Genomic DNA, 23,262 nt, shown 5'->3' on the forward strand with positions numbered 1-23,262 from the left:
GTAGTCAGTAAAGAGAAAAGCAACTCACGGTACCATACGGGTAAAGGAATTTTACATGCACTCCAGAGTCGAAGGAATTCAAGATACTTGATCCTTTACTGGTTTGGTAGTAATCAACATGACTAGAGATTAGTGGCAAAGTTTGGCTACTGGATAAAGAATTAGAGTTCCTAATTAGAGCACTTGGTATCAGAAAATATATGTGGCTGGGAATGAAGAGTCAGAACCGATCTTTCCCACAAAATGACATTTAGATGCCCTCCTAAACCTTCTGAGAGTCAGAAAAGAAGATGTACCATTTGTCTGTGGATGCCCCAGACTCCACTTAGAAGAACAAAGCGCCCATCAGTTTGAAGAGCATTCTATTGGAGGAGACTCCTTCTCCCCTGCAGGCAGCTGCTTTTCTCCTGGCACTGGTGGTGGATCAGGTGCTTTCTGCCCACACCTTGCCACTGTGAAGCGAGTCATGTGAAGAGCCTCTTCATGCCCTGGGAGGGTGTCCAGAGAGGAGGGCATTTGGCCCAGGGAGCTGTGAGAGTGAGCCACCGCCAGGATTCTCCGAGCTGCAGGGCCAAATGCTGACTGCAAGGCTGTGGAGAAAAAAGGAGCAGACTAAAGTCCATGTGACCTGCTCAGAAATCAGACTTAATCACACTTAGTGTCCCTCATTTTTAACAAGTAACCGAATTCATTGTCACTCTTTACCACAAGTTTGATGAATGGCCCACTCTGCTAGAAGAACCTATCTCCTCTGGTATCCTCCAGGAATCTAAATGGTGTTCTCATATCTCAAAACCCTGCCTCTTCCCCTCTCAGACTAACATCTCTTTACACCAACCTGCTGATATCTAGACTCCTTAGGGATATCTATTTCTGCTTTGTTGATCTTTTGTCTAAGATGACAATGAACAAGGGAGGTAAGAAGGGTGAATGACAAGTCATATTGTTCTCTTTCCAGAGTAAATATCACGGAGTTATGCCACCTGATGTCTGCCTGATATTCATTCCCCAATTTTAGGAAAGAACAGAACACAAAGAATAGAACAGAAGGACATAAAGGGAAGTATCTTATAATCATCAAGGGGATGCTGGGGCTAAAATTTAGTGTGCCAAGGCTTGCAGAATAAAAAACTGAAAGTACACATCACTAATTTCTTTAAAGATATAGAATGAACCATTTTCAAAATTGTCTCCAGCATTTTACTTCTTTCTTCAGTCTGTCATCAACCAAATATTTAAGAATACAGCATCAGGGAGAGCCCAGGTCACGCACCATCAGGCTTCTGGAATGAAAACTACCCTGAGTCCTAGAATCGTTAATAGCACTGGATCAGTGGTTCTGCGTGCACCACCTAATCATTCATTTAGATCTGCGTCCCTCTGGCATGAGATAAGGCCGATGTACTCACAAGTGATAGTGTTCTGGAGAGTGTTGTCATGATCAAAAGTGATGACTGTCACTTCGTAGGGCAGTTGGCCCCCGTCTTCCCTATTTCGCTGGCGACTCAGGCAACAGCAGCGGAGGCACAGGGAAGTCAGGCCACATAGGAGGAGCAGCACGCCGATGGCCACCAGAAACCTGCAACAGCCCAGCAGCGAGCCGGAGCTCTGCAACCAGGCTCGCTTCCCAGCTCCCACACGACCAGTCCTTAATGTCTTGTCTGCGTCTTGATTTTTGTTTGAATATTTCATAGAATAATTATAAGATTTTAACTCCTAGGCTTTCACTTTACATTTATGCCTCTTTATTTTGTGAGAAAGACTAAGTCAGCTCACTAGAATAATAAAACGTTTCAGGTAGTTTGGAGAAGCTGCTTTTTACTACACTGAGGTAATCTCTATATACTATAGAGATATTTCTAGAGCAGACCCTAAGGAAAAGACACAGTAATCTTTTGAAGTTGGCTGAGGAGATAGTATTAAAAAAGGAATATTGTCACCATTAGTGACATCACAGATTAGTGATGAGGTAAAGAAACTTTACTCCTTGAGATGCTAAGTAAGTCAGCAGGCTGCCTCATACATGTTTTTTCCTGCTGATAATATATTTAAAAACTTAAAAAAAAGATTTTTCCCTGAGAACTGAAGTGTCTTTCAGGGTACTATAAATGAAACTTACCATATATACCAGAGATGTACCCAGCCTGTGGTCAGGCAACTACAAAGAAAGAATAAAGTTTTTTCACATTAAAAATACAGTCAATGCATGCTATAACTCCAGATGTAGGCCTATGAACTGTGTTATAATAAAAGCATCATGGGTTATATTATTTAAACTTCAAAGTAGCTCGCTGAATCAATTCTGAAATGGCATACCTTAAATAGTTTTTTACACTACAGATGGCATTGTTCAAATCATTTTGCAAATCAGTAGAAAGAGACCAAAGTAATGATCATGAAAAGTGTTAATAGAATAGGTATCCATGACTATTGTAAGCAATTATGATGAAAATTACCAAAAAAGAATTTAGAATGCAAGTTTGGAAAGAGTGCGTTTGAACATAAATGTAAAAATTAAGTTTTATATATACTTGAGGTCAATAAAATGTAAATGTAAAGAAAATTTCAGTTATAAGTATGGCAGCAATGCAATAAAGTTTGTAATCCATGTTTCACAAGCTGTTACAAACATTCACCCCATACAAAGGGCCTAAACTTTCACATCCAGGGTCAAAACTGATATGCATATCCACTGAGACTACACAGGAAGGATGGAAAAAGTAGAAGCCAACTTCATAATGAAAGCTAACTAAATACTTGTATTCTGAATTAACTATGGCAATTGTGCATTTTCTCTGCAAGGATGAAAAAAGTAGGGATTGCATGGGAAAAGGAGTGTGAGATAAAATTAGGGGAAGGGGAAGGGAAGGAAAGTATTTGCATATCTTTGAAGACTGGTAAATTTTGTTTTTTCTAATGCTTTTGCCACATGTCCTCAGTCATACAGGGGAGCTAAGAAACAAAGAAAGAAAGAAAGACCATAATAAAACATCCAACTTTCAGAAGGACAGAACAGAACTTTAGCTACTAGAGGTGGGACAGGGAGAGGAGGGAGGATAGGGGGTAATTGGGTAAGGAACACAAAAAGGAATTATGATTTATAATAATGAACATGATAGTAATACTGATTTGATCATCACATAGTGTACACAGATACTGATAGTCAACTCTGTACCCCATAAACACGTATAAATAAAAAATAAGAGAGTAAAGTGAATTAAAACCATCCTAAGATATGACTATAAAAAATAATACTTTCTGATATATCGATCTATTGAAATCTATTTCTTTTTTCTTTTTGGCAGCTGACCAGCATGGGGATACGAACCCTTGCCCTTGGAGTACTACCACTGCACTCTACCCGACTGTGCTAACCAGCCAGCCTCTCTGAAATCTATTTCTATATCTTCTCTTTGGTCACACATTTGTAAAATCAGTTTGTTTTTTCACTGAACAATGAAGGCCTCTTCTTGGTTTTCTCATGTTCCACATTTGGTTAAAGTCCCTCTAGTTCTACATCAGATTCTGACTCTACGGGAGAGGCCTCTTCATATGGTAGCAGACGTCTAAAACCTCTGACAGCCTGTGCCCAGCAGCCAAAACCCAACATGCCCAGGACACTAATCAAGGTCAACACCACTTCCCCTGGGCTGAACAGACCGGCTGTGGGGAAACCCTTCCTATGGCTAAATATGCATTTTCCTTCAGCCTGAACAAGTCTTTTATTTAAGCCGTCCCTACTTTTTTCTTTTATCTTTTTGTTTGTTTGTTTGTTTTTAATAGTTTCTCCAGGTAGGATGAATCCCTTGCATTTTTCTTTATGTTCTCTGTTTCTGCATAAAACCTAATCGTGACAGGTTTAGATTAAGTGATAACTACATCAAAGTGATAGCTAAATGAAGTCTGCAGAAAATACTAAAATGTCCTGAAAACTAGAAAATGTTTTTCAGATCTGAAGTGGTGATGCTACTTTGGAAATCACCCAAATGCAGTCAGTGACTAGACTTTGACTCTAGTTTGTCCTGATGAGTCACTGAGAAGCGTGGGTAAGAAAGTCTTTCGCAAGTCTTAATGACTACATAAACTGACATTAACTGTGCTGCTTTGAAGGGGAGACGAGCTTTGGGAAAATCGCTGTCAGCGTTGTTATTTTCAGTACTTAGGATGACACAAACCCATGTCTTTACTTTTTAATAACCCGTCTATGGGATTCGTAGGTGGATGCCCATTTAAACAGAAATAAACAAAGGGAAGTCATAGATATCTAATGACATCTTGACCCCTTTTGGGGTGTTTTGTCTGTCCCTCCCTCTCAGCTTGAACTATCAGGTACTTACTGTTCTGGATCGACACAGTTCTCCTCACCTCTTGCCCCAGGAAGCTGTAGGAAGGGAAAGAGTCTCAGACAGGGTCATCGTTTTATCTGCTGTGCTCAGCAGCCTATCAATCATCTCTCATGGCTGCGCTCTGCTAGATCAATTGATAAAGATGAGGACAGGGTCACAGGGTCAGTCCATATTTAAAATTGTTATTTTCATCGCTCCTGTGTCTGCTGACTATTGGACTTGAGGTGGGAGCCTGGAAGAGTAAGTATCTAATTGCTTTTTTGGTGGTGGGTGAGCATCACCGCCTTTGTGGTGGCAGTCAATTATATCAATGTGTTTGTCTTAGAAATTTCCTGATCTGTCTCGTAGGATATTGCTATTGTCTTTATTCCTGCCCAGTTGCAAATTGAATTCTACCCCACTTCCCTTTTTCATCCTCTCAGTGTGCCAATAACTAAACATACAAGAGAAGAAGGGGGGAACACTTATTTATTGAATAGCTAATAATTTTTAATAATTTATAACATTGGCTCACAATAACCCTCCTGGCAGGTATATTTAACCTTATTTTGAAAAGTTAAGGGATTAAGACACAAGATTTTAAGTAATGTGACCAACTGTACACTCTATTGATACAGCCAGAATTCAGATCAAACTCTATCATAAATATGTGTTGAATGAATTAATAAAACCGGGACAAGTTTGCTCTAAAACCCCTTGACATTGCTCGTCCCCGGTTCTATTAAATCGTGAAAATCCCATCTACTCCTCATAAAGAAACCTTCCACTCCTTCTTCTACCTTATATCTCAGTTGACTTTCTCCTTCAAAGACTCTTCTAGGTAAACATTAGTTCTAGAAGCTGTTTCTGTCCTCCAGTAACTTGAATGACCTGTTATTTCAGGAAAGCAACAACAGAGGCCCTTAAAAAAGAGAAAGATTTACTGAGAGTTTATGGTAGGTGTGAGGGGCCAAGGAGACACACGTACTCAGGACTTGAAACAGATTTGGAAAAGGATTGACAGCCATTCTCTGCAGGTAATATTTGAGAAACTCCTGGTTATCAGTTTTTGGTGTCATTTAAAACAGATGGCCACTAAGGATGGAAAGAGTGGGTTTCCTTAACCCAACTGCGGTACTTCGCGTCCCTTTCTTTGCTAAAGTTAAGAGAAGCCTAAAGTGCTCAGCAGATAAAATGCCACTTCTCAGGCTTTGTTGTAAAGAGAGAAGAAAAGAGAAATGAAGGAAATAGAAAGAAAAGAAAGAGAAGAGGAAGCAAACAGAAAATACAGGAGAAAGAAAGGAAAAAACAGATTTTCAGATCAGTTTAAGTGGTATATAGGAAGCAAAATAGACAGCCCACTTTCTGCCAGGAGCTGTACAGGAATCTGATACACCCAGTTTTTTCATCTGTTCTCTCTCTTACCATATTGCATTGCTGTATAAAATTCCCTTTGACAATTGTCCAGGATCCCCCAGTCCGGTGACCCCTTTTTCAGCCAGCAGATTAATTACTCAAGGCCTCTTGATTCATAATGGGAAGAAGTAAAGGGTCCAAAGTATTTTCAAAGAACCCTACCTCCCTTAACTTATTTCTGGACTAGAGGCACCTAAACTGCTAGAATAGTATTTGGGTTGATGTAGGAAACTCCGGTAAGGGAAATTAATAGTTAGTTTTCATAATTTACTTGGGATTTTGAGAGCTGGTGATAAGATGCTAGAAGAGAGAAATATACATAGGTGGCACTTCTAAAGTCCTGTAGCTATCCCACTTGTACCTTCAGTTACCCTAATTTCTGTCCCCTTTTTCACTGGCATTGCCACATGCATCTAGGTAACCCCACCACACTACAGAAACACCGCCCTTGCTTATTTTCCAACTACCCCCTAGGCTCTACACACATTCATCACTCCCCTCCCATCCATTCCCATTTCCCACATTCTTTTGAAAGTCAATTTATCTGAGAAAAAAAAAAATGCCTTCATCCCGCCTTGTCACAACTGAACTCACCTGGATGAAACAGACCAGGGCAGAGGCCATCACGATCTGGGCTCGGACTCCCATCAGCCTGAACTTCAGCATCACGCACTGGGTGCCCGTGGCCTCCTTTCTGTGCTCTGGGCCATGTTTGACTTCTTGACCTAGAATTCTTAAGGAGAGAAACTTTTCTCAGCAATAAATCTCAGTTTTTTCTTCTCTTTCTCTCTAGCGTTTGCTCTTACTCCCTCTGGCTTTTATCTTCTATGGCCTTTATCTCCCCTTTCCTCCTGGTTTCCTTCTCTATTTCTATTTCTGCTGTTATGGTCTATACATTTGCTTCCCTTGCCTTCTTTCCTTCCTTTCTACTATTAATCCTCTCTATATCTTTCACTTTCTTTCTCCTACTGCCCCCAAAAGGAAGACATTCAGGGTACACGTTTGTCCTCTGAGTGAGTTATTATTTTGTAGTCAGTGATGAGAAACTTGGCTTTGAGAAGGGTCCAAGGCAGATTGCTGGTCACCAGATTTCTTCTCTTCTTCATCAGAAGACTAGTGATTCTTGATCCTTCACCACAGCACTCCAGGATGACTGCTGAAGGTTGAAAGCCACCCTGCCAATCTCCTTTTACCCCCGTCCGTGGGATTAACACCCCCCCCCTCCTCCTTGCTCTTTGAAGCCCTCCCATTCACTTTGTTGATGATCAACTCCTGGTTCCAGGCCATTTATTTCTAACCATTGGGGTAGGACTGAGAAGTCGCCGAATGAACTGGAAAGCCATCCTGTCTTTGGAGAAAGCAGGTTTGAAGATTAGAATTTCTAGGTGATAACAATGACATTTTTCTTTACCTTGACTTCAGTTCCCATTGAAACAGATAAGTTAGACATATTTTTCACAAACTGGGTTCCAATATTTGTAGGTTTATTTCTTTGTTTGTCTCTCTCTCTCTTTCTATGGAAAAGTGATGTTCTGATTGAGAAATAAACTCTGCCACTCAAGAAAATAGAACCTAAAGCCAGAATAAAAATAAACATACATGGAAAGGACATAGAATACTTGTAAAGAAACATATATACAGGAATAAATACTGTATAAGTGGTTTATACTTATGTAGGTAATCTTTTACTTAATACAGAGTATTTTATAAGAAGATTAGAAGTTAGTTTACAGTGATATACCTATCTTGTGAGAATTGAATAAAACCACCTTTCGGATCCTTTCTAATGTTGGAAGTCTAAGTGGCAGTCGAGGGGAGACTATTGGGTGTGATCCCTCACACTCTGGTGGCCCTTACCCAGCATGACAATGTGATATGAGAGTGAAGAATATAAACATTTCCTTTTTTCTCAGCTAAGAGAAACAAACAGTGAGAGAATAGCTCGGTTTGTTACTGGTGATTTAAAATTTGTCAGTTTCAAAACGGACACTGACATTCTTTTTTAAACAAGGAAGGCCGCTGGGGTTGGGATAAAGAGTATTTTCCAAATTTCAATAGAAAACTTGGCAAGATGGAGGTATTTTCTAGAATAAGGAGAACATAACTTTACTTCTGGCTGTCCACTAAATTATTATGTAGCTTATCCAGTCCTTAATGCTCCCTTTCATAAAACAGGAGTGGAGTGCCCATTTGATCTGGTTTAGATTTTTCATAGAGAAAGTAAAATCAGAGACAAGAAGGCATTCTGAATAGAGTATTTCTATTCAGAGTGTCATGTACATGGGAAGCATCATAAACCGTTCCCTTCTCTTTTTCTTGTCAGTACAGTACTACGGCTAAGAGCCCAGCCAGGATACCTGGAATTAAATACTTGCTTTGTCACATATTAGCTGCATGATATTAGGAAAGTTATCCGATCTCTCTGTTGACTCTTTCATTTTATATAGAACGAGGGTACTAATATTTACCTCATAGGCTTATAAAGATAAATAAGTTAGTATGTGTAAATTGCATGTAAAGGTCCTGATAATGAGTATTTTACATGTTAGCTAAGATTATTTTGATTTTCATTCAGTTTTGCCAATGACCTTTAATCCTAATATGTCAGATAATTAATGTCCTCTATGCTCTCATGTACATTTTTGTACCAATCCCTCTCCAGACCATATTTTAGCAATCCCACTGCTAGGTATTTACCCAATAGAAAGGTAATTAGCATGTCAGAGATATCTGCACCCACAGGTTTATTGCAGCACTGTTCACAATAGCAAAGATATGGAATCAACGTAGGTGTCCATAGACAGATGAATGGATAAAGAAAATGTGATATATGTATTCAATGGAATGCTACTCAGCCATAAAAAAGCATTAAGTCCTGTCATTTGCAGCAATGTGGATGAGCCTGGAAGACATTACGTTAAGCAAGATAAGTCAGACACAGAAGGATAAATACCACATGTTCTAACTCATATGCGGGAGCTAAAAAAAATAATAAGTTGAACTTTTAGAAGTAGAGAGTAGAATTGTGGTTACTAGAGGCTGGGATTGGGGAGGGGATGGGGGATAGTGAGAGGTTGGTTAATGGACACAAAATTACAGCTGGACAGGAAAAATAAGTTCTAGTGGTGTATAGTAGTGCTAGGCATCTATAATTAACAATAATTTATTGTTCTCAAATAGCTAGAAGAGATGAGCTTAAATGTTCTCATCACAAAGACATGTGAATTTTTGCAATGAATATGTTAACCACCTTGATTTGATCATCATACATTGTATACATGTATTGAAATATAACTCTGTACCCTATAAATATGAACAATCAATACATTTCAATTAAAAAATAAGTAAATTTATTTTTTTTAAGAAGCTTTCCTAATATTCCAATTCCTAAATATTTTTCCTTGCTAGCCTGGCAGTCTCTTCTCCCACCCATGCTAGCCTTCACCTGCTGGAACAGGTTTGCCAATTAGCATGACATTTTCCCCTATCGCACATTCCTGCCATATGATTGCCATCATCTTTTTGCCTTCCAGCTTCCTGACAGGTTTGAACAAAATAGAATTCTGTTAATGACCTCCCCATGTTTTTTTCTTTCTTAGACTCCTACTGCCATTTCTTTTTTTCTCACCATATTATTCCCTGGGGAAATACAACTTCTTTTTTATCCTAATGAAAGTGGTTATGCCTTGTGGCAGTTTTAACTCTGAGTTCAGTTCTCTATCAAAGCCTTCGTGTAGGGGATGAGAGAGGACAGAGGACTCAGGTGAGAAGATGAAGGAAGGTATACATTGGACAGGTACAGAAGGGCAGGTAGCTGGAGTGGAGGGCAATGATCTCATTCCAATCCTATCCGATCTTGTGTAGTTCCATTAAGCTTGTTAATCATTAACTATTACCTAGGTGGTTGGGGAACTGGAGTGTAACAAATGGAGGATGCATGTGCACAGACCTCTTCACCTGTGCTCCAGAGAATTGCTGTACAATTGCTGGAACAAGTGTAGCCAAAGAATTGCTTATTTCTGATTCCTTTAATTATTCTCCTTTTGACCTTGCCTAAGTCAGGTGGCCCCCCACAGATTTGTTTTCTCTCTAAGCCTCAATGAAATAGAGGCCAGGACTCTTATTACTCTGAGGCATCAACCTCAGGCTATAAAGGACTGGGTATTACGTTGGGCCACGGCCATGGCTTCAAAAATAGATAATACAGCAGAAGAAGTCAGTTCCATCTTGAAACCACTGGGAGCTCCACTAGGAAGTGTCTCTTATGAGTCAGGATCACAGCGTAGGTATTAAGTGGCACCATCAGAGGCACTGAAAGTGAGTAAGAGGATTTAAGAAAGATAAGCAAGACAGAACAATTCAGTTTATCACAGGCTATATTAGGCTATAGGCTGTGGAGCACAATATTACAAATTATGTGAGCAGCAATGTCAGACAGCACACATTTATTATCTCATAATATCTGTGTGTCAGAAGTGTGGGCACAACTTAGTTGGGTCCTCTGCTTATGGTCTCACAAAGCTGCAAACAAGGTGGCTTTTGGACTGCATATTCATCTAAAGGCTCAACTGGGGAAGGATCCACTTACAAGCTCCCTCAGGCAGAATTCATTTCTTTGTGGCTGTAGGATCCATGTAAGCTTGCTTCTTTAAATCTAGACAGAAAGAAATATTGAGAGAGAGGAGAAGGAGAAAGAAAGACTTTAGCATAATAGTTACTACATCTTATATAATCACATATAAATGATCACATACATTCCATCGCCTTTGACATACTCCAAATCAAAGGTCCCATCCACAATGTAATGAAAGAGATTACATAAGAGCATGAACACCAGGGGACAAAGATAATAAGAGCTTCCCAAAGTCTTTCAAGTCTGTCCAGCCATCTGCCATACAAGGCTTGTGGAAACTATCCCCAAGAATCTTTAAAAACAGGAGAAACCCAAATGTCCATCAATGAACAAATGAATAAACAAAATGTAGTGTATACATGCAATGTAATAATATACAACTTTAATAAAAGAAGGGAATTTTGACACATGCTACAACATGGATGAACTTTATTTTTTTTTTTATTTTTTATTTTTTTTATTGACATTTTATTTATTTATTTTTTTTTTTTAATTTTATTTTGTCGATATACATTGTAGCTGATTAATGCTCCCCATCACCAAAACCTCCCTCCCTTCTCCCTCCCCCCTCCCCCAACATGGATGAACTTTAAAGGCATTACGGTAAATAAAATAAATAAGACACACAAAAAACTATTGTATGCTTCCCCTTATGCAAAGTACCTACAGTAGTCAAATTCACAGAGATAGAAAATAAATGGTGGTTTTCAGGAGAGGAAGAAGAAGTTGGGACTTGCATTAGTTCTCCAGAGAAACAGAATTAATAGGTGTGTACCTATATAGTGAGTGATTTATTATAAGGAATTGGCTCAATGTGATTATGGAGACCAGCAAGTCCAAATCTGCAGTGTGGGCCTGTAGACTCAAGATCCGTGAGAGCCGATGGTACAAGTCCAGTCCAAAGGCCAGCAGATGGGGAATGTTCTCTGACGTGGGGGAAGGCTAGGCTTTTTGTTCTTCAGGCCTTCAACTTTTGGAAGAGGCCCACCCACGTAATGTAGGGAAATACTCTATACCCTGCTCTACTCTACTGATTAATATGTTAATCCCATTTAAAAAAAAAAAAAAAAACAACCCTACCTGGGCACCCTGTGGCCCAGTCAAGATAACACATAAAATTAACCATCAGGGGAGTGATTGTTTAATGGGCACAGAGTTTCAGTTGCAGAAGATGAAAAAGTTCTGGTGATAGATAGTGGTGATGGCTGCACAACAATGTAAATATTCTTAATTCTGTTGAACAATATGCTTCAGAATGGTTAAAACAGTTAACATTTTATGTTATGTAATTAATGGCATCCCAAATAACTGAGTCACTGTGGGAATGATAAAGTGTCCTTTTCATTGTGATATCATTTCAGTATTTATTAATTTATTAGTAAAAGCAAATTCCTGAAATTCTATTTATGTGGAAGTCACCATGATGAATGCAGAAAGGTATCCAGTTAGGATCTTGCTTCCTGACACTCAGTGTCAAGGAAGGTGGGATGGGGCTTGGGTGATAAAGGTAAGCAACACTGATTTGTAACAAGCTGATTTCACTAAGATGTATTTGCTATGTGCTGAGTCATTTTGTGAGCTGTGTGATCAAGTAAAATTATAAACAATAGGTAAACTATTTTCAACTTGGTCTTAGGTACTGCCTTGGATTGAATGTCTCCCCAAAACTTAGTCCCCACTGTAACTGTCGAAGGTGCGAAATCCTATTACGGAATTGAAAGGTGGGGCCTTGAAGAGGTGATTAAGTCCATGGTTTAATGGTGGTTGTGGGTGTGGTTCTGAGGGTGTCAAAAGCAGAGAGTGGCTGGAGAACTCTCCTTCTGCTTTGCCATATTCTGCCATGTGAGACTACTGAATTGCTGTAAGGCCACCACCGAGACCCTCACCAGATGTGTTCCCTGGACTTTGGACTTCCCAGCTTCTGAAACTGTAAGCAATAAATTTAATTTTCTTATAAGTTACCCAGTTCTGGGTATTCCGTTATAAGCAACAGAAACGTACTAATACTGGTACCCTGCACAGAAAAAGGGAACACAGAAAACTTAGTGAGGAGGAAAAAAATTAGGCAGTCAGTATTGGTGATTTTTCCTAATAGTTTCTTAAATATTTTATTTGTTTATTTTTCCATTCTTCTTTTATCTATCCTTTTCTTTTTACTTTTTTCCTGGAGTAGTTTAAAGCAAATTTCAGATATCATATCATTTTGCACATAAATACTTCAGAGATATCTCTAATAGATAAGGAAGGATTTTTTTTTTTTTGATAGCACATCTAACTTCAAAGAGATATTTCTTTTCTGGTCAGGAGGTTGTGAAGAAAAAATAGGTGAAAATTGTATCAGTGAATACTTGTAGACATACTCCCATGCAAGAGTTTGTGATGTCACTCATATGTTCAACTAGAATGTATTCTTTGTTAGGCAATTCAACTGTGCTGAAAATTACTATTAATAGTAATAACTATTTATTGTGTTCTTATTACATTACAAATACAAAGTTTGTTATTTTTACCCAATATCTCATTTGAATTTCTACAGCAACATTATCAAGTAGGCATTATCCCCAATTTATAGACAACTGTGTAGGTTCACAGTGTTAAGTAATTCGCCAGGATTGTAGAGAAATGGAGAGACTTAGCTCTATCTGGATACAAAGTGTTTTCTGTTGCTATGTTATACTGTCTCTATATGAAATAGTACTCCTAATTAAGTTCTAAAATTACCCAGGACACCATAGCATTGCCCCAAATTTCTAAATCTATTGCCAATTAAAGGAGTGAAAATTATAAAGGAAAATGTGTGACTTATAAAAGACACCATATACAGACAGTTTGCTATGGTGAAATTAACAAATAAATATGAATATTGAAATCAAATAACCTGTTTCAAATGCACTTCCACAAATTTAGTGTGACTTACTCTCTTTGAATTTCAGTTTCTTTATCCGAAAAGTAGGTACAATGCCTCTCTTCTAATGCTCATGGAAAATGTAGTTTTCCCTTTCATAAACTACTTAGTGAAATATCCAGAAACACCATCGGAATCACCACTTTCTCCACCTGCAATAGACATACCCCAAGAATTTGCGTCAGCCAACTTCCCAATATGAAGCAAAGCCTCCCCTTCCTCATACCAGTGATTGAGTCATTCTTCTATTAGATAACAGTAGCTATTTAAATACTCCAGCAGAAGCTCACACATTTTTAGTTCATTGAAGTCCTTGACCACTTCACTCTCTCATTCTTGGCATGAATTTGGAAATGACTTTTGATGACTTCAAGATCAAGACTATGAAGGACCAGACTGATCAGAAGTCAGATGAAGAGAAAGCTAAAGGTACTCTGGTTGGGTAAATGTGTATGTGGACAGAATTCCAGGGTCAGCTCAAAAATGTAAATTCATTGATGAATGGGAATAGAAAGCTAAAACACCCAAGTATGGGAAACTGTAATGGAATTAATACCAGTTACTTAACAGAGAAATGAGCGGCATATAAATGTGATTTGATGATGATGATGATGATGCCTAAATTATATTAAATATTTACTATAGACTATTTTCTATGCTATTCACTTTAAATGCACTATTTCTCTGAATCTTCACAATAACACTTTGAGATTAGTACTATTATTATCTCCCTTTTACGGAAGGTTAACTGGGGATCAGGAGAATTAACAAAATCACCTAGTTTTACGGAACGGGTAAGCAGTAGATCTAGGATTGTACACAAACTCCCATTTATCCAGAATCCAATCCATCAGAAGTTTCAGGAAATGAATTCACCCAGCATATACAGTAATAATTTTTATAAGTGTCCTTGAGGTACTGCAAAAAACTAAAATATCTTATAAATTATCCAGAGAAGATTCAGTGATATTCAGTATGGTTTAGCATAAATTATATTTATATGCTTTGAAAAATTGTAATTTCTGTTTGGTACTTACAGTAAATTAAACTGCTGAGGTATAAATTAACTCATAATCCCAATTCCACAGACAATCTGGATAAATTTCCTTTTATTTTATATCTATTCTGAGAAAAAGGAACAAACTATAAGCAGGGGAAGACAGACAAGTATTGTTAGACATTCAGATAAAGAAATTCCAGATCATGTTTCAATAAGCAAGACAGAAACTTTTCTCAGTGGGGAAAATGAGTACGATCATTGAGTGATTTGACATTCAGGTTGATGAACTAACTTGGTATGAGAACAGTGCTGGAATTTATAGGTAGACGTATAAGTTAACAAAAGTCATTTGTCTGTTCATTCATTCATTTTTCATGTAATAAACATTTAGTGCCTGACTTATACTATAATCATGAAATTAATTCTTCATTAAGAATTCTGGTTTAATCAGTTACCTATGCAAAGGATCATATTTCTTTCTGATTAGAAAATCACTTGTAGGGACAAGGGTTAGATTAATGGTGTCTGCCTACCAAGGAGACAGGACAAAGGGGGTCCTGTAGAAAATAGGGACGTGTGCCTTTCCTTTACAGGTGTGGGTCCTGTGATTTTTTTTTTTTTCCTCAGAATTCAGGAGTTACAACATTCAAGAGTGGTGGGCATATTTGATGTCTTATAACATAGAATGAATACTGGTCAGAGAGAAAGGTTGGCTGAAAGATTTACACAGACATATTTTCCCCTGAGGCTAGGGATTAGGCAATTATTTGCAAGAGACATAACTGTCTTCTACTTCTTCTGTGCAAGTTTGCCATACACACTCCAGGAGCCAATAATTATTGAATGAGTGAATGAACAATATTCCTCCCTGTCAAAATTTCTATTTTCTTTCTATCATCTGTAGAGTCTAACACAGTGCTTTAGACACATGAGAACTCTTTGAATTTATTCAACCAGTGATTGACTTGTATCCTACACATTCACACTGGAAATTTTGTGATGTCATGTTCCATTGTGATGTAATGTTACATTGGAAATTTTGTGATGTAATGTTATTGTCATGTAGCCACTGATAATTGGATTAAAGACCTATGTTTAGGTTTTAGCATGGTGTGATCCTAAGCAAGTGAATGAACCTTTCAGTTTCCTTATTTGCATGTATACTGATATATTTTCCTATAACAGTATCAGTGCCTTGTTTATCTCACAAGGTGAGGATATCAAATACACCGTATAGGATGTTTTCCTGCTGAACCAGTAATATCTGTGTTTGTTTGTTTTTTAATGATGGAACACATAGATATTCATACATCTACGAGCTACATGGTTTGTTTCTATAAAAATGGTAAATTTTTCCGTTGTAACAATAGGCCTACACTTGGTGTGAGTGTAGGACATGCCTTTAATATAAACCAAATGAATATCAAGGTTTCATTTATATTTTCCTTTGGCCAATAGTCCCAGTTTCAAGACATAATTTTAGTAGATTAAAAATTGAATAGCATAAAATTCTTTGAGGAAATTTCAGTTATTAGCTGACTAAAGCTTATTTGCTTGACGTCTGACATTCGTTTGTGTCATACGGCTTGTAAAATGCACTGTGTGTGCATGTGTACACATGGTCTATATGAAAAACATCATGCTGTTTGCCCTACGGATGAAGTTGATTCAACTGAGCCGGACTGAGAGTTTCTTGAAGAGTCATCATAGGCTGAGCAGAATCAGATTCTGGCATTGAATCCTGGCTCTTAAATTTACCAGTTCTGTGACTATGGGTAAATTACATAAATTCTTTAACTGTCCAGTGTGTATAATGAATTTTCCATGGAACCACTGGGGGGAATAGAGGTAAGGATTGCAGAGCACCGAGTACAGACGAGATCCAAAGAGTAATTGGGTCACTTACTTCCGTCCGTTTTTGTCTTTCTGACTCTAGGTCTTTGTTTTCTTTCTTCTCCGTGGTGGTGTCCTGCTGCTGTGACTCTAGGGACCCTTTGCCTGGGATTACTAGTGACCATTGTAATGCTGGGGATGCAATGTAAGTGCTGAAATAAGGAAATGATGGGGGGAAATGAGGGTTTAAAAACATGGTTTCTAGGTTTGTTTCATAACAACTACAAAACAGCCTTGATTGAGGTTCATTTAGGCAAAATGTTTTTAGAGTGAGCAGAGGATGAATGGGTATATTGTGTTCATCCCTCAAATGACAGAAGCATGGAATGAGGAGTATAAATGGTGGTGTTTTTCATTTTGTTGTGTTTTCATAACTCTTGGATAGAGCCCTAGTTTAATCCTAAAATGATGGGGATTAAAATGATTTAAAATTACTAATCCACAAGATCACCTGAGAGACACAAAAGTAAAAGAAATTTTATTTAATTCTTGTTGAGTTTTAACAGAAATGGTCAAATACCATTTGAAAGTTAAGAACCAAAAAACACAGCCTTAGCAAGTAAACCATCTAAAACAAAATGTACCTCAAATTTATAATGTGACCACAGAGGAAAGAGAGGGTATTGAGAGGGAAAGAAGTGACAAGAAGGACCAGAGTGTCCAAGAAGGGAAGAAATGGAGCCCACCACACATCTGATCCACCTATGATTTTAGGTTTTAGATCTGAGTTATAACCCAGGATCTAGGTTACTGAGGCATTTGAAGTGCTATTTGCTTCTAAATTGTTGTTCAAGTTCACAAACTTTTTTTTTTTTATATATATATATATCTGTAAACACTCAGGGCCTTCCCTCATGATTGGGAGAAGTGCCCTGTACTCAGGGTGGTGGTGGAAGAGTCTTCCTCTGAGGTTTTGATCACCTTGTGACAGGGTCAAATCTGGCCTGCTAGTCAAGGGGTCTGCTTTGTTCTACACCATCAAGATTCTAGAACTGAGATATTTTACCTTTAGCATTCATTGTCTGCTCGATTTCACAAGCTTTTTTTGATCTCCACCCTTCCTAACAACAACAAAAAAAAAAGTTTTGAGACTCTTGTGACACAGTAATTTACAATAAATTTGTGGGTGGCTGTCTCGAAAAAGGGGTGAGTGTCACAGTCCTTAAATAAAATTAGGAAGTCTGGAAGGGTAGACAGAATGAGAGGAGATACAGCAGAGGAATTAAAACTCAACTGGAATAAATCACTAATGACAATTTCTACTAACAGGCACTGAGTCTGGTGGGTGTCTGACTATTTAAGTTGTCTATATTTTATTTAATCCACTGTTACACTACTTATTTTGTACTTACTCTCAATTTGCATGTAACTCAATAAAAAGTAAAATTCTGGTATTTTTTTTTTAATCATAAATATCTACACAGTTTCTGACAATAAAAAAATACTGCAGGAATATTGAATGACTTCCAAATCCATAATTTCTAAATTTGGGGTCATTTTCCAGGAGCTTATCTGTTGTCAAAATAAGTTATTTGAGTCTGTGTTTTGATTTCTTCAAATTTCAATAGAGGGATTTTTCTTGGGGATTAGAAATATTAATTCAGATATGATTTAGTATCCCAGGTGTTTGACCTCCTAAAGCAACAGCAAGCAAACCTTACTCACCAGGAAAATATAGCGGAGGGACAGATCTTAGCCCGTCGGCAGGCAGAAGAAGCTTCCCAGGAGTCAGAAAAGGAACTCAAGGAAATGATAGAAACCCTTGCCCGGAAGCTGGATGAGAAATCTAAAAAGCAAATGGAACTTCACCACCAGAATCGGAATCTCCAAGAAGCTCTGGAGAGAGCAGCAAATTTTTCAGGTACTGGGGTATGGGTCAGAGGAAGAGAAGTAGAGGCAGCTTTTCTGTTCGGTCTTAACTATTATTTGCAAATATCTTCTAGGCACAAAACTGGCATATTTATACACCTATCATTATTTATTCATAATTCTCTACACCAGAAGTTCTCTATTTTTGTCATCTCCCTCCATCATACACCAAATCCTTGAGCTATTTGATTTAATTAAACACACCTTTTGGTGGATTTAAGTTTTTCTTCCTTGCAAGAGCTTCTTCTTTCTTTTAAAATTCTAGCTTTGAGATTTTTATGAAAGAACCTTCCCACCCTCATCCCTTGCCATAGATCCTTATCTCTTTTCAATCCAATGGATCTTAATCATTGGATTTCTTTTTCTAAAAGGTCTTTTTGTCCTTGCAACTCTCTACCCCTACCTCTATAGTAGCTTCATTCTCTGCACTATTTATTAAAGTGTACAATATCAACTTAAACAGAATCAATGGAGGTAAGCTGGCTTAGAAGTGTTAGGTAGATACTTCAGATTAGACAAAACTATGAGGGCTCCAGGAAGTTTCATAAAAGCATAATGAATTGATCGCAGCTGTCCAAAGGGACCCAGAAACAAGGAGGCAGGCAGAAATAGCAGCATGTATAAATAGATCATGAAGTGAACTCATATTGTTACAGAAGCTATCTGTATTAGTCTTTCTACTATGTGTACTTAAATTAGGTATATGCTTTTAGCTATAGGGAGAATTAGAAGGTGTGAGATGGAATCACTTTCAGAGATACGTTACTTCCTTAAAGGTGCCTAAGTGCCCTGTTGTCAGGATTAGTAATTAATTAACTGCCACTAATAAAGAGATTTCTCCAGCTTTTGTTTGAGCATTCCCTTAATCTCAACTATTTAATTTCTTTGAATAAATATTATGTAATGATAGTTCACAGACACCCATCCCTTTATTTTATAGATGAAAAAAATGAGAGCTTGATAAAGTTAAATGATAATAATAATGACAAGTGATCTTATGTAAAGTTTTGCAGTTTATAAATCTGTTCATTACTTACAGAGTCATTTACATTTCCAAAATAAGCAGAAATTTTTAGACAAACTGATATTTAGCAAGCTAGTGTCAAACATGCATTTAATCTCTTTAAGGAGTGAACTTGAAACGAAATAAATGAACACATCACCTCAAGAAGCCTTAAAGGAGGTTATATATCAAGGGTAGAAATGTTTATACAAGCAGGCATAACTACATACCAACCAACGGTTTGTTTTACAGGCAGATCTGTAAAACAGCTTTATCTTTATCAGTTGTATGGGATTAAATCTACCTCAGAACCATTCAGAACCATCTCCCAGAGATGCCACGCATAAATAGCTAATAAAAAATAATACATCATACGTCTGTTCCTGGCAGTTATACCAGGTAACATATTCCATTCCTTGACAGTGTCAGATAAAGGTCAATTAGTAGAGATACCAAATAAAGTTCTGCTTTTCATCAAACAGCTTTGAGAAGATTCTCAAACAAAAAATAATAGTAAAATACCATAAGGAAAAAGTATGCCAGTTTTCTCAAGTTTGAAGCAAGTTTTATCTTTCCTACTAACAAGTCTGTGGTACTCAGTGTATAGAGGAGGAGGCAGCAACTCTGGGAAGCTACCACATGTTTGCTTGAGGTCACTGAGCTAGTGACAGGAGGTGTCTTCACAGTATCAACCTTACTCTTCGCACGGTAATTAGAAGTGCTTCCCAACCTTTAGAGTACCCAAGCATCTTGTTAAAAACGGCAGATTCCAGATGTACTCCAAGATTTTATCAAAATGTCTCAAGGGGCACCAGTAAATACTTCCCCAAATGGTTCTAACTTAGAAGTTTGAGAGGTAGTGTGCTATGGAAGTTCAACACGCAGACTCCTCAGACTGCCTAGGTTCAGGTGTCCGTTTTGTCCTCCTGTCAAATGAAGAAAATAACAGAGTTGTTATAAGGATTAGATGAGTTAATATATGTAATGTACTTCTGACAGTTTCTGGCACATAGTAAATAATATTTAAGTTTGTTAAATTATATACATATACCTATGCAGTTGGTTTAAATATCACATGTTCACATGTGCCTTCCTTGCATTGTCATGGTTTGGAAATGTTGCCTAGACTGTTCCGTTAGTCCGTGAAAAGCTACTCATTTTTCCCATTTACATAACATGATGGGGACAGGACAATTAAGGAGTAAGAAGCTTGCATTCTCTGCTCTCCACTTGGCCTTCTGCGTGGTCTTTCTCACCCACTTTATTCTTCCATTGTTCAGGGCTCTCCTACTTAGCCCTCTTTGACAGGGCTTACTCTTACAGAATTATCCAATGGTTTTATATCACAATAAAAATTGAAATTAAAATGTTGCCTTTCTCAAAGATTTAATTTTTTCACCTTTTGGTCACAGTGTACCAAAGACCTTTGTTTCCCCTTAAAGAGATTCCAGGTGTTAGGTACACACGGGAGAGACAACAATGCTGCTGCTGCTGCTGCTGCTGCTAATTTGGGGGTTGTTGAAAACATCCAGAAACATACAGACATGGGCATATTTTGCCTATTGTCTAAGCCCTGAGTTGGGGAGGCCAGAGTCCCTAGGAATTTTCCTGCTGAAAACCTTCCTATTTTCTGAAATCTAATTGAAATTAAGATTCTCACTTTACATCAACATACTATTCTCCCTACAACAACTCTGTCCAAAAGAAATATAGTGTGTACCACATAAGTAACCCCAGTAAAAAATGAAAAGGCAGACAAAATTAAGTTAGTAGCATATTTTATTGAACCCTAAGTATTTGAAATATTATTTCAATACATGAATATAAAATTATTAATGGGATATTTTACATTCTTTTTTTTTCATACTAAGATTTCAAAATCGTGTGTGTATTTTACACTTACAGCCCATCTTAATGCAGAGTAGCCACATTTCAAGTACTCAGGAGTCACATATTACTGCCATAGTGGACAGCACATGACAAAAAGCAGGAGGAGCAGTATTTATGCCTAAGTCCATTATTCAAAGATGTGAAGTTTTAAAATGCATAAGCATAATTTTTTAATAACAGAGTGGCTACTAAATATCCATTCCCCCAACTCTCACTTCCATTATTTGAAACATAACTTTAAAAAATAGATCAGATTTTAAAATTACAACCTAGCTTGCTTGTCTTGCTTTTTAACAAGGAAAGTGAAGATGCTAAATTTAATTACTAAAAATCAGATGCTGCTTCTTTTTCTTCCAGAAATGGAGAAATAAAGACTGAGGCTCTTTATGAATTTTCGGAGTCCAGATATAATTCTAATTAAAAATAAATGGTATACATGTGAGAGGACTAGGGGGAGAAGTGATTCAAGAATTGCAGAAATACTTTTACTCAGACATTAATCATAATAAAGGTATATTGTACTTCCTAGGTCCTTGTCCCCAAGACTGGCTCTGGCATGAAGAAAACTGTTACTTATTTTCCTCTGGCCCATTTAATTGGGAAAAGAGCCAGGAGAACTGCTTGTCTTTGGATGCCCAGTTGCTGAAAATTAATAGTACAAATGACCTGGTGAGTGTTTACGTATGCTTGTAGGGCTGGGTTATTGGTTAATCTTGTGTAGGCCCTCAGTGGAAGAGCACTTGTTTTAGAGCCAAAATACCAGTTTTTTAGCCTATCCTGGTAGCCAATTATGTGCATGAACTTGGCTTGACAGGCTGTAGTATTTCTAGACTTCAGTAAACATTTCTGTAAAGCCGTCAAGGGGATGTCAAAGATCTCTTTGGTTTTTTAGTTCTATGAATCTGATGCTAACTGACTTCAGATTCTAAAATCACCACTGATTCCACCATCAACATTACTCCCTACAGGACTTCATCAAGCAAGCAGTTTCCCATTCCAGTTTCCCATTCTGGATGGGGTTGTCTCGGAGGAAACCCAACTACTCATGGCTCTGGGAGGACGGTTCTCCTTTGATGCCCCACTTGTAAGTTTCTTATTTCTTGCTGAATCTGCTAGTGAAGTTACAGCCACATTCTACCAATATCCTCTTCTTGCCAGAGAGAAGCTTGGGGAATTTCTGAATGTCTTCTTCCTCACCTCTCTCACAAAGGGATTTATTTGCCCATTTACCCATTCAGACCTTCTCTTGAGTTTTCTTTCCCACAGTTATTACTGGTGATGCTTTAAAACAATGCTAAATTCCTGACACAAGGTAGCAGTAAATCTAACTTTTATTGTCTCCGCTTCTGCAGGTTTAGGCTTCAAGGTGCTGTTTCCCAGAAGTACCCTTCGGGCACCTGTGCATACATACAACGGGGAGTTGTTTTTGCTGAAAACTGCATTTTAGCTGCATTCAGTATATGTCAAAAGAAGGCAGATCTATTAAGAGCACAGTGAATTTGAAGGCTCTGGAAGAAAAGAAGACAGTCTTTGAACTTTATTCTGGAATTTAAGCTATTCTTTGACACTTGGGTGCAACTACGAGTGCCCTGAGAACTGCCGGTTATTATCTGGCTGCAGAACTCCTTAGCAGAGACTGGGGCTCCAGCCACCTGATGCCTTTATATCAAAAGTTTTTATTCTATCTACATGCATTTTTTCACCTAACTTGTGAAACAAAAAAAAAGCTTCCCTTTTTTGTTTGAACATTTGACTCTTCTCCAAGCTTGGGAACCTCCTGCACTCAGTCTTCTGCTCCCCGCCCTGTCAAACTGCATAGAAGTCTAAACATGGGGAACTTGCCCAACTGCAGGCAGTGGGCAAAAAAGAGGAAATATGCCTGGGGAACAGTGTGCACGAAGAAATAGAGAGGGGAAAAGGCCTCAGTGAGCTCAAAACACTCACGTTCTCAACTTTAAAAGCCACTGCTTGTTGATCTTTTTAGTAGTAGTCCCTCTCTGGACTCCACCATTTAAACACACATTTAAGCACATTTAAACGTGCACTACACTCATATTTTGGGACAACTGGGGAGCCCCAGAAGTAATTGGTATTTGTATGGTCTTTTCTGCCACCTGATCCACAACCTGTTGTCAGTTCATGAATTGGATATTATTTCTTCATCTTTTCTCTACCAAATAACAGCTTAATGGCTTTAACCCTTCAAAACAGCATTTGTTAGAATCATGGGATGTGTGGCCCAGAGGAAAAAATAGATTTGTTTTTTCAAAAGTACATACCCTTTGCAGATGACCGCTCTTCAGCGCTTGTAGGCCATGCTATAATTCA

The 23,262-nt window shown here is 38.0% G+C and overlaps 2 protein-coding genes across 2 annotated transcripts; one reads left to right on the plus strand and one right to left on the minus strand.

Moving 5' to 3' along the window:
- Positions 1 to 345: 345 nt before the first annotated feature.
- TMEM52B (transmembrane protein 52B) lies at positions 346 to 6,389 on the minus strand. The gene is made up of 5 exons (XM_063115752.1): positions 6,336 to 6,389; positions 4,338 to 4,381; positions 2,120 to 2,158; positions 1,410 to 1,579; positions 346 to 590 (listed from the first exon to the last, which is right to left on the minus strand). Exons 1-5 carry the CDS (start codon positions 6,387 to 6,389, stop codon positions 346 to 348), a joined length of 552 nt encoding a protein of 183 aa, XP_062971822.1.
- A 7,231-nt stretch (positions 6,390 to 13,620) lies between these two features.
- On the plus strand, positions 13,621 to 22,431 carry OLR1 (oxidized low density lipoprotein receptor 1). The gene is made up of 6 exons (XM_063076204.1): positions 13,621 to 13,708; positions 16,216 to 16,317; positions 17,788 to 18,033; positions 21,464 to 21,603; positions 21,903 to 22,018; positions 22,287 to 22,431. Exons 1-6 carry the CDS (start codon positions 13,621 to 13,623, stop codon positions 22,429 to 22,431), a joined length of 837 nt encoding a protein of 278 aa, XP_062932274.1.
- The last annotated feature ends 831 nt before the right edge of the window (positions 22,432 to 23,262 follow it).

The sequence above is a fragment of the Cynocephalus volans genome, chromosome 12, assembly GCF_027409185.1.
Source record: "Cynocephalus volans isolate mCynVol1 chromosome 12, mCynVol1.pri, whole genome shotgun sequence".
NCBI classification, from domain to species: Eukaryota; Metazoa; Chordata; class Mammalia; order Dermoptera; family Cynocephalidae; genus Cynocephalus; species Cynocephalus volans.

What these genes read in the sequence shown, in the direction of transcription:
- TMEM52B (XM_063115752.1), bottom strand. Translation starts at nt 6,389, where the DNA reads ATGGGAGTCCGAGCCCAGATCGTGATGGCCTCTGCCCTGGTCTGTTTC. An exon ending in GTACATCTCTGGTATATATG is followed by an intron (nt 1,580 to 2,119) that starts GTAAGTTTCATT and finishes GGGCTGTTGCAG; the next exon opens with GTTTCTGGTGGCCATCGGCG. An exon ending in TCTCCAGAACACTATCACTT is followed by an intron (nt 591 to 1,409) that starts GTGAGTACATCG and finishes TTTTCTCCACAG; the next exon opens with CCTTGCAGTCAGCATTTGGC.
- OLR1 (XM_063076204.1), top strand. Translation starts at nt 13,621, where the DNA reads ATGAATTTGGAAATGACTTTTGATGACTTCAAGATCAAGACTATGAAG. An exon ending in AGATGAAGAGAAAGCTAAAG is followed by an intron (nt 13,709 to 16,215) that starts GTACTCTGGTTG and finishes TTCTGACTCTAG; the next exon opens with GTCTTTGTTTTCTTTCTTCT. An exon ending in TGTAATGCTGGGGATGCAAT is followed by an intron (nt 16,318 to 17,787) that starts GTAAGTGCTGAA and finishes GATATGATTTAG; the next exon opens with TATCCCAGGTGTTTGACCTC.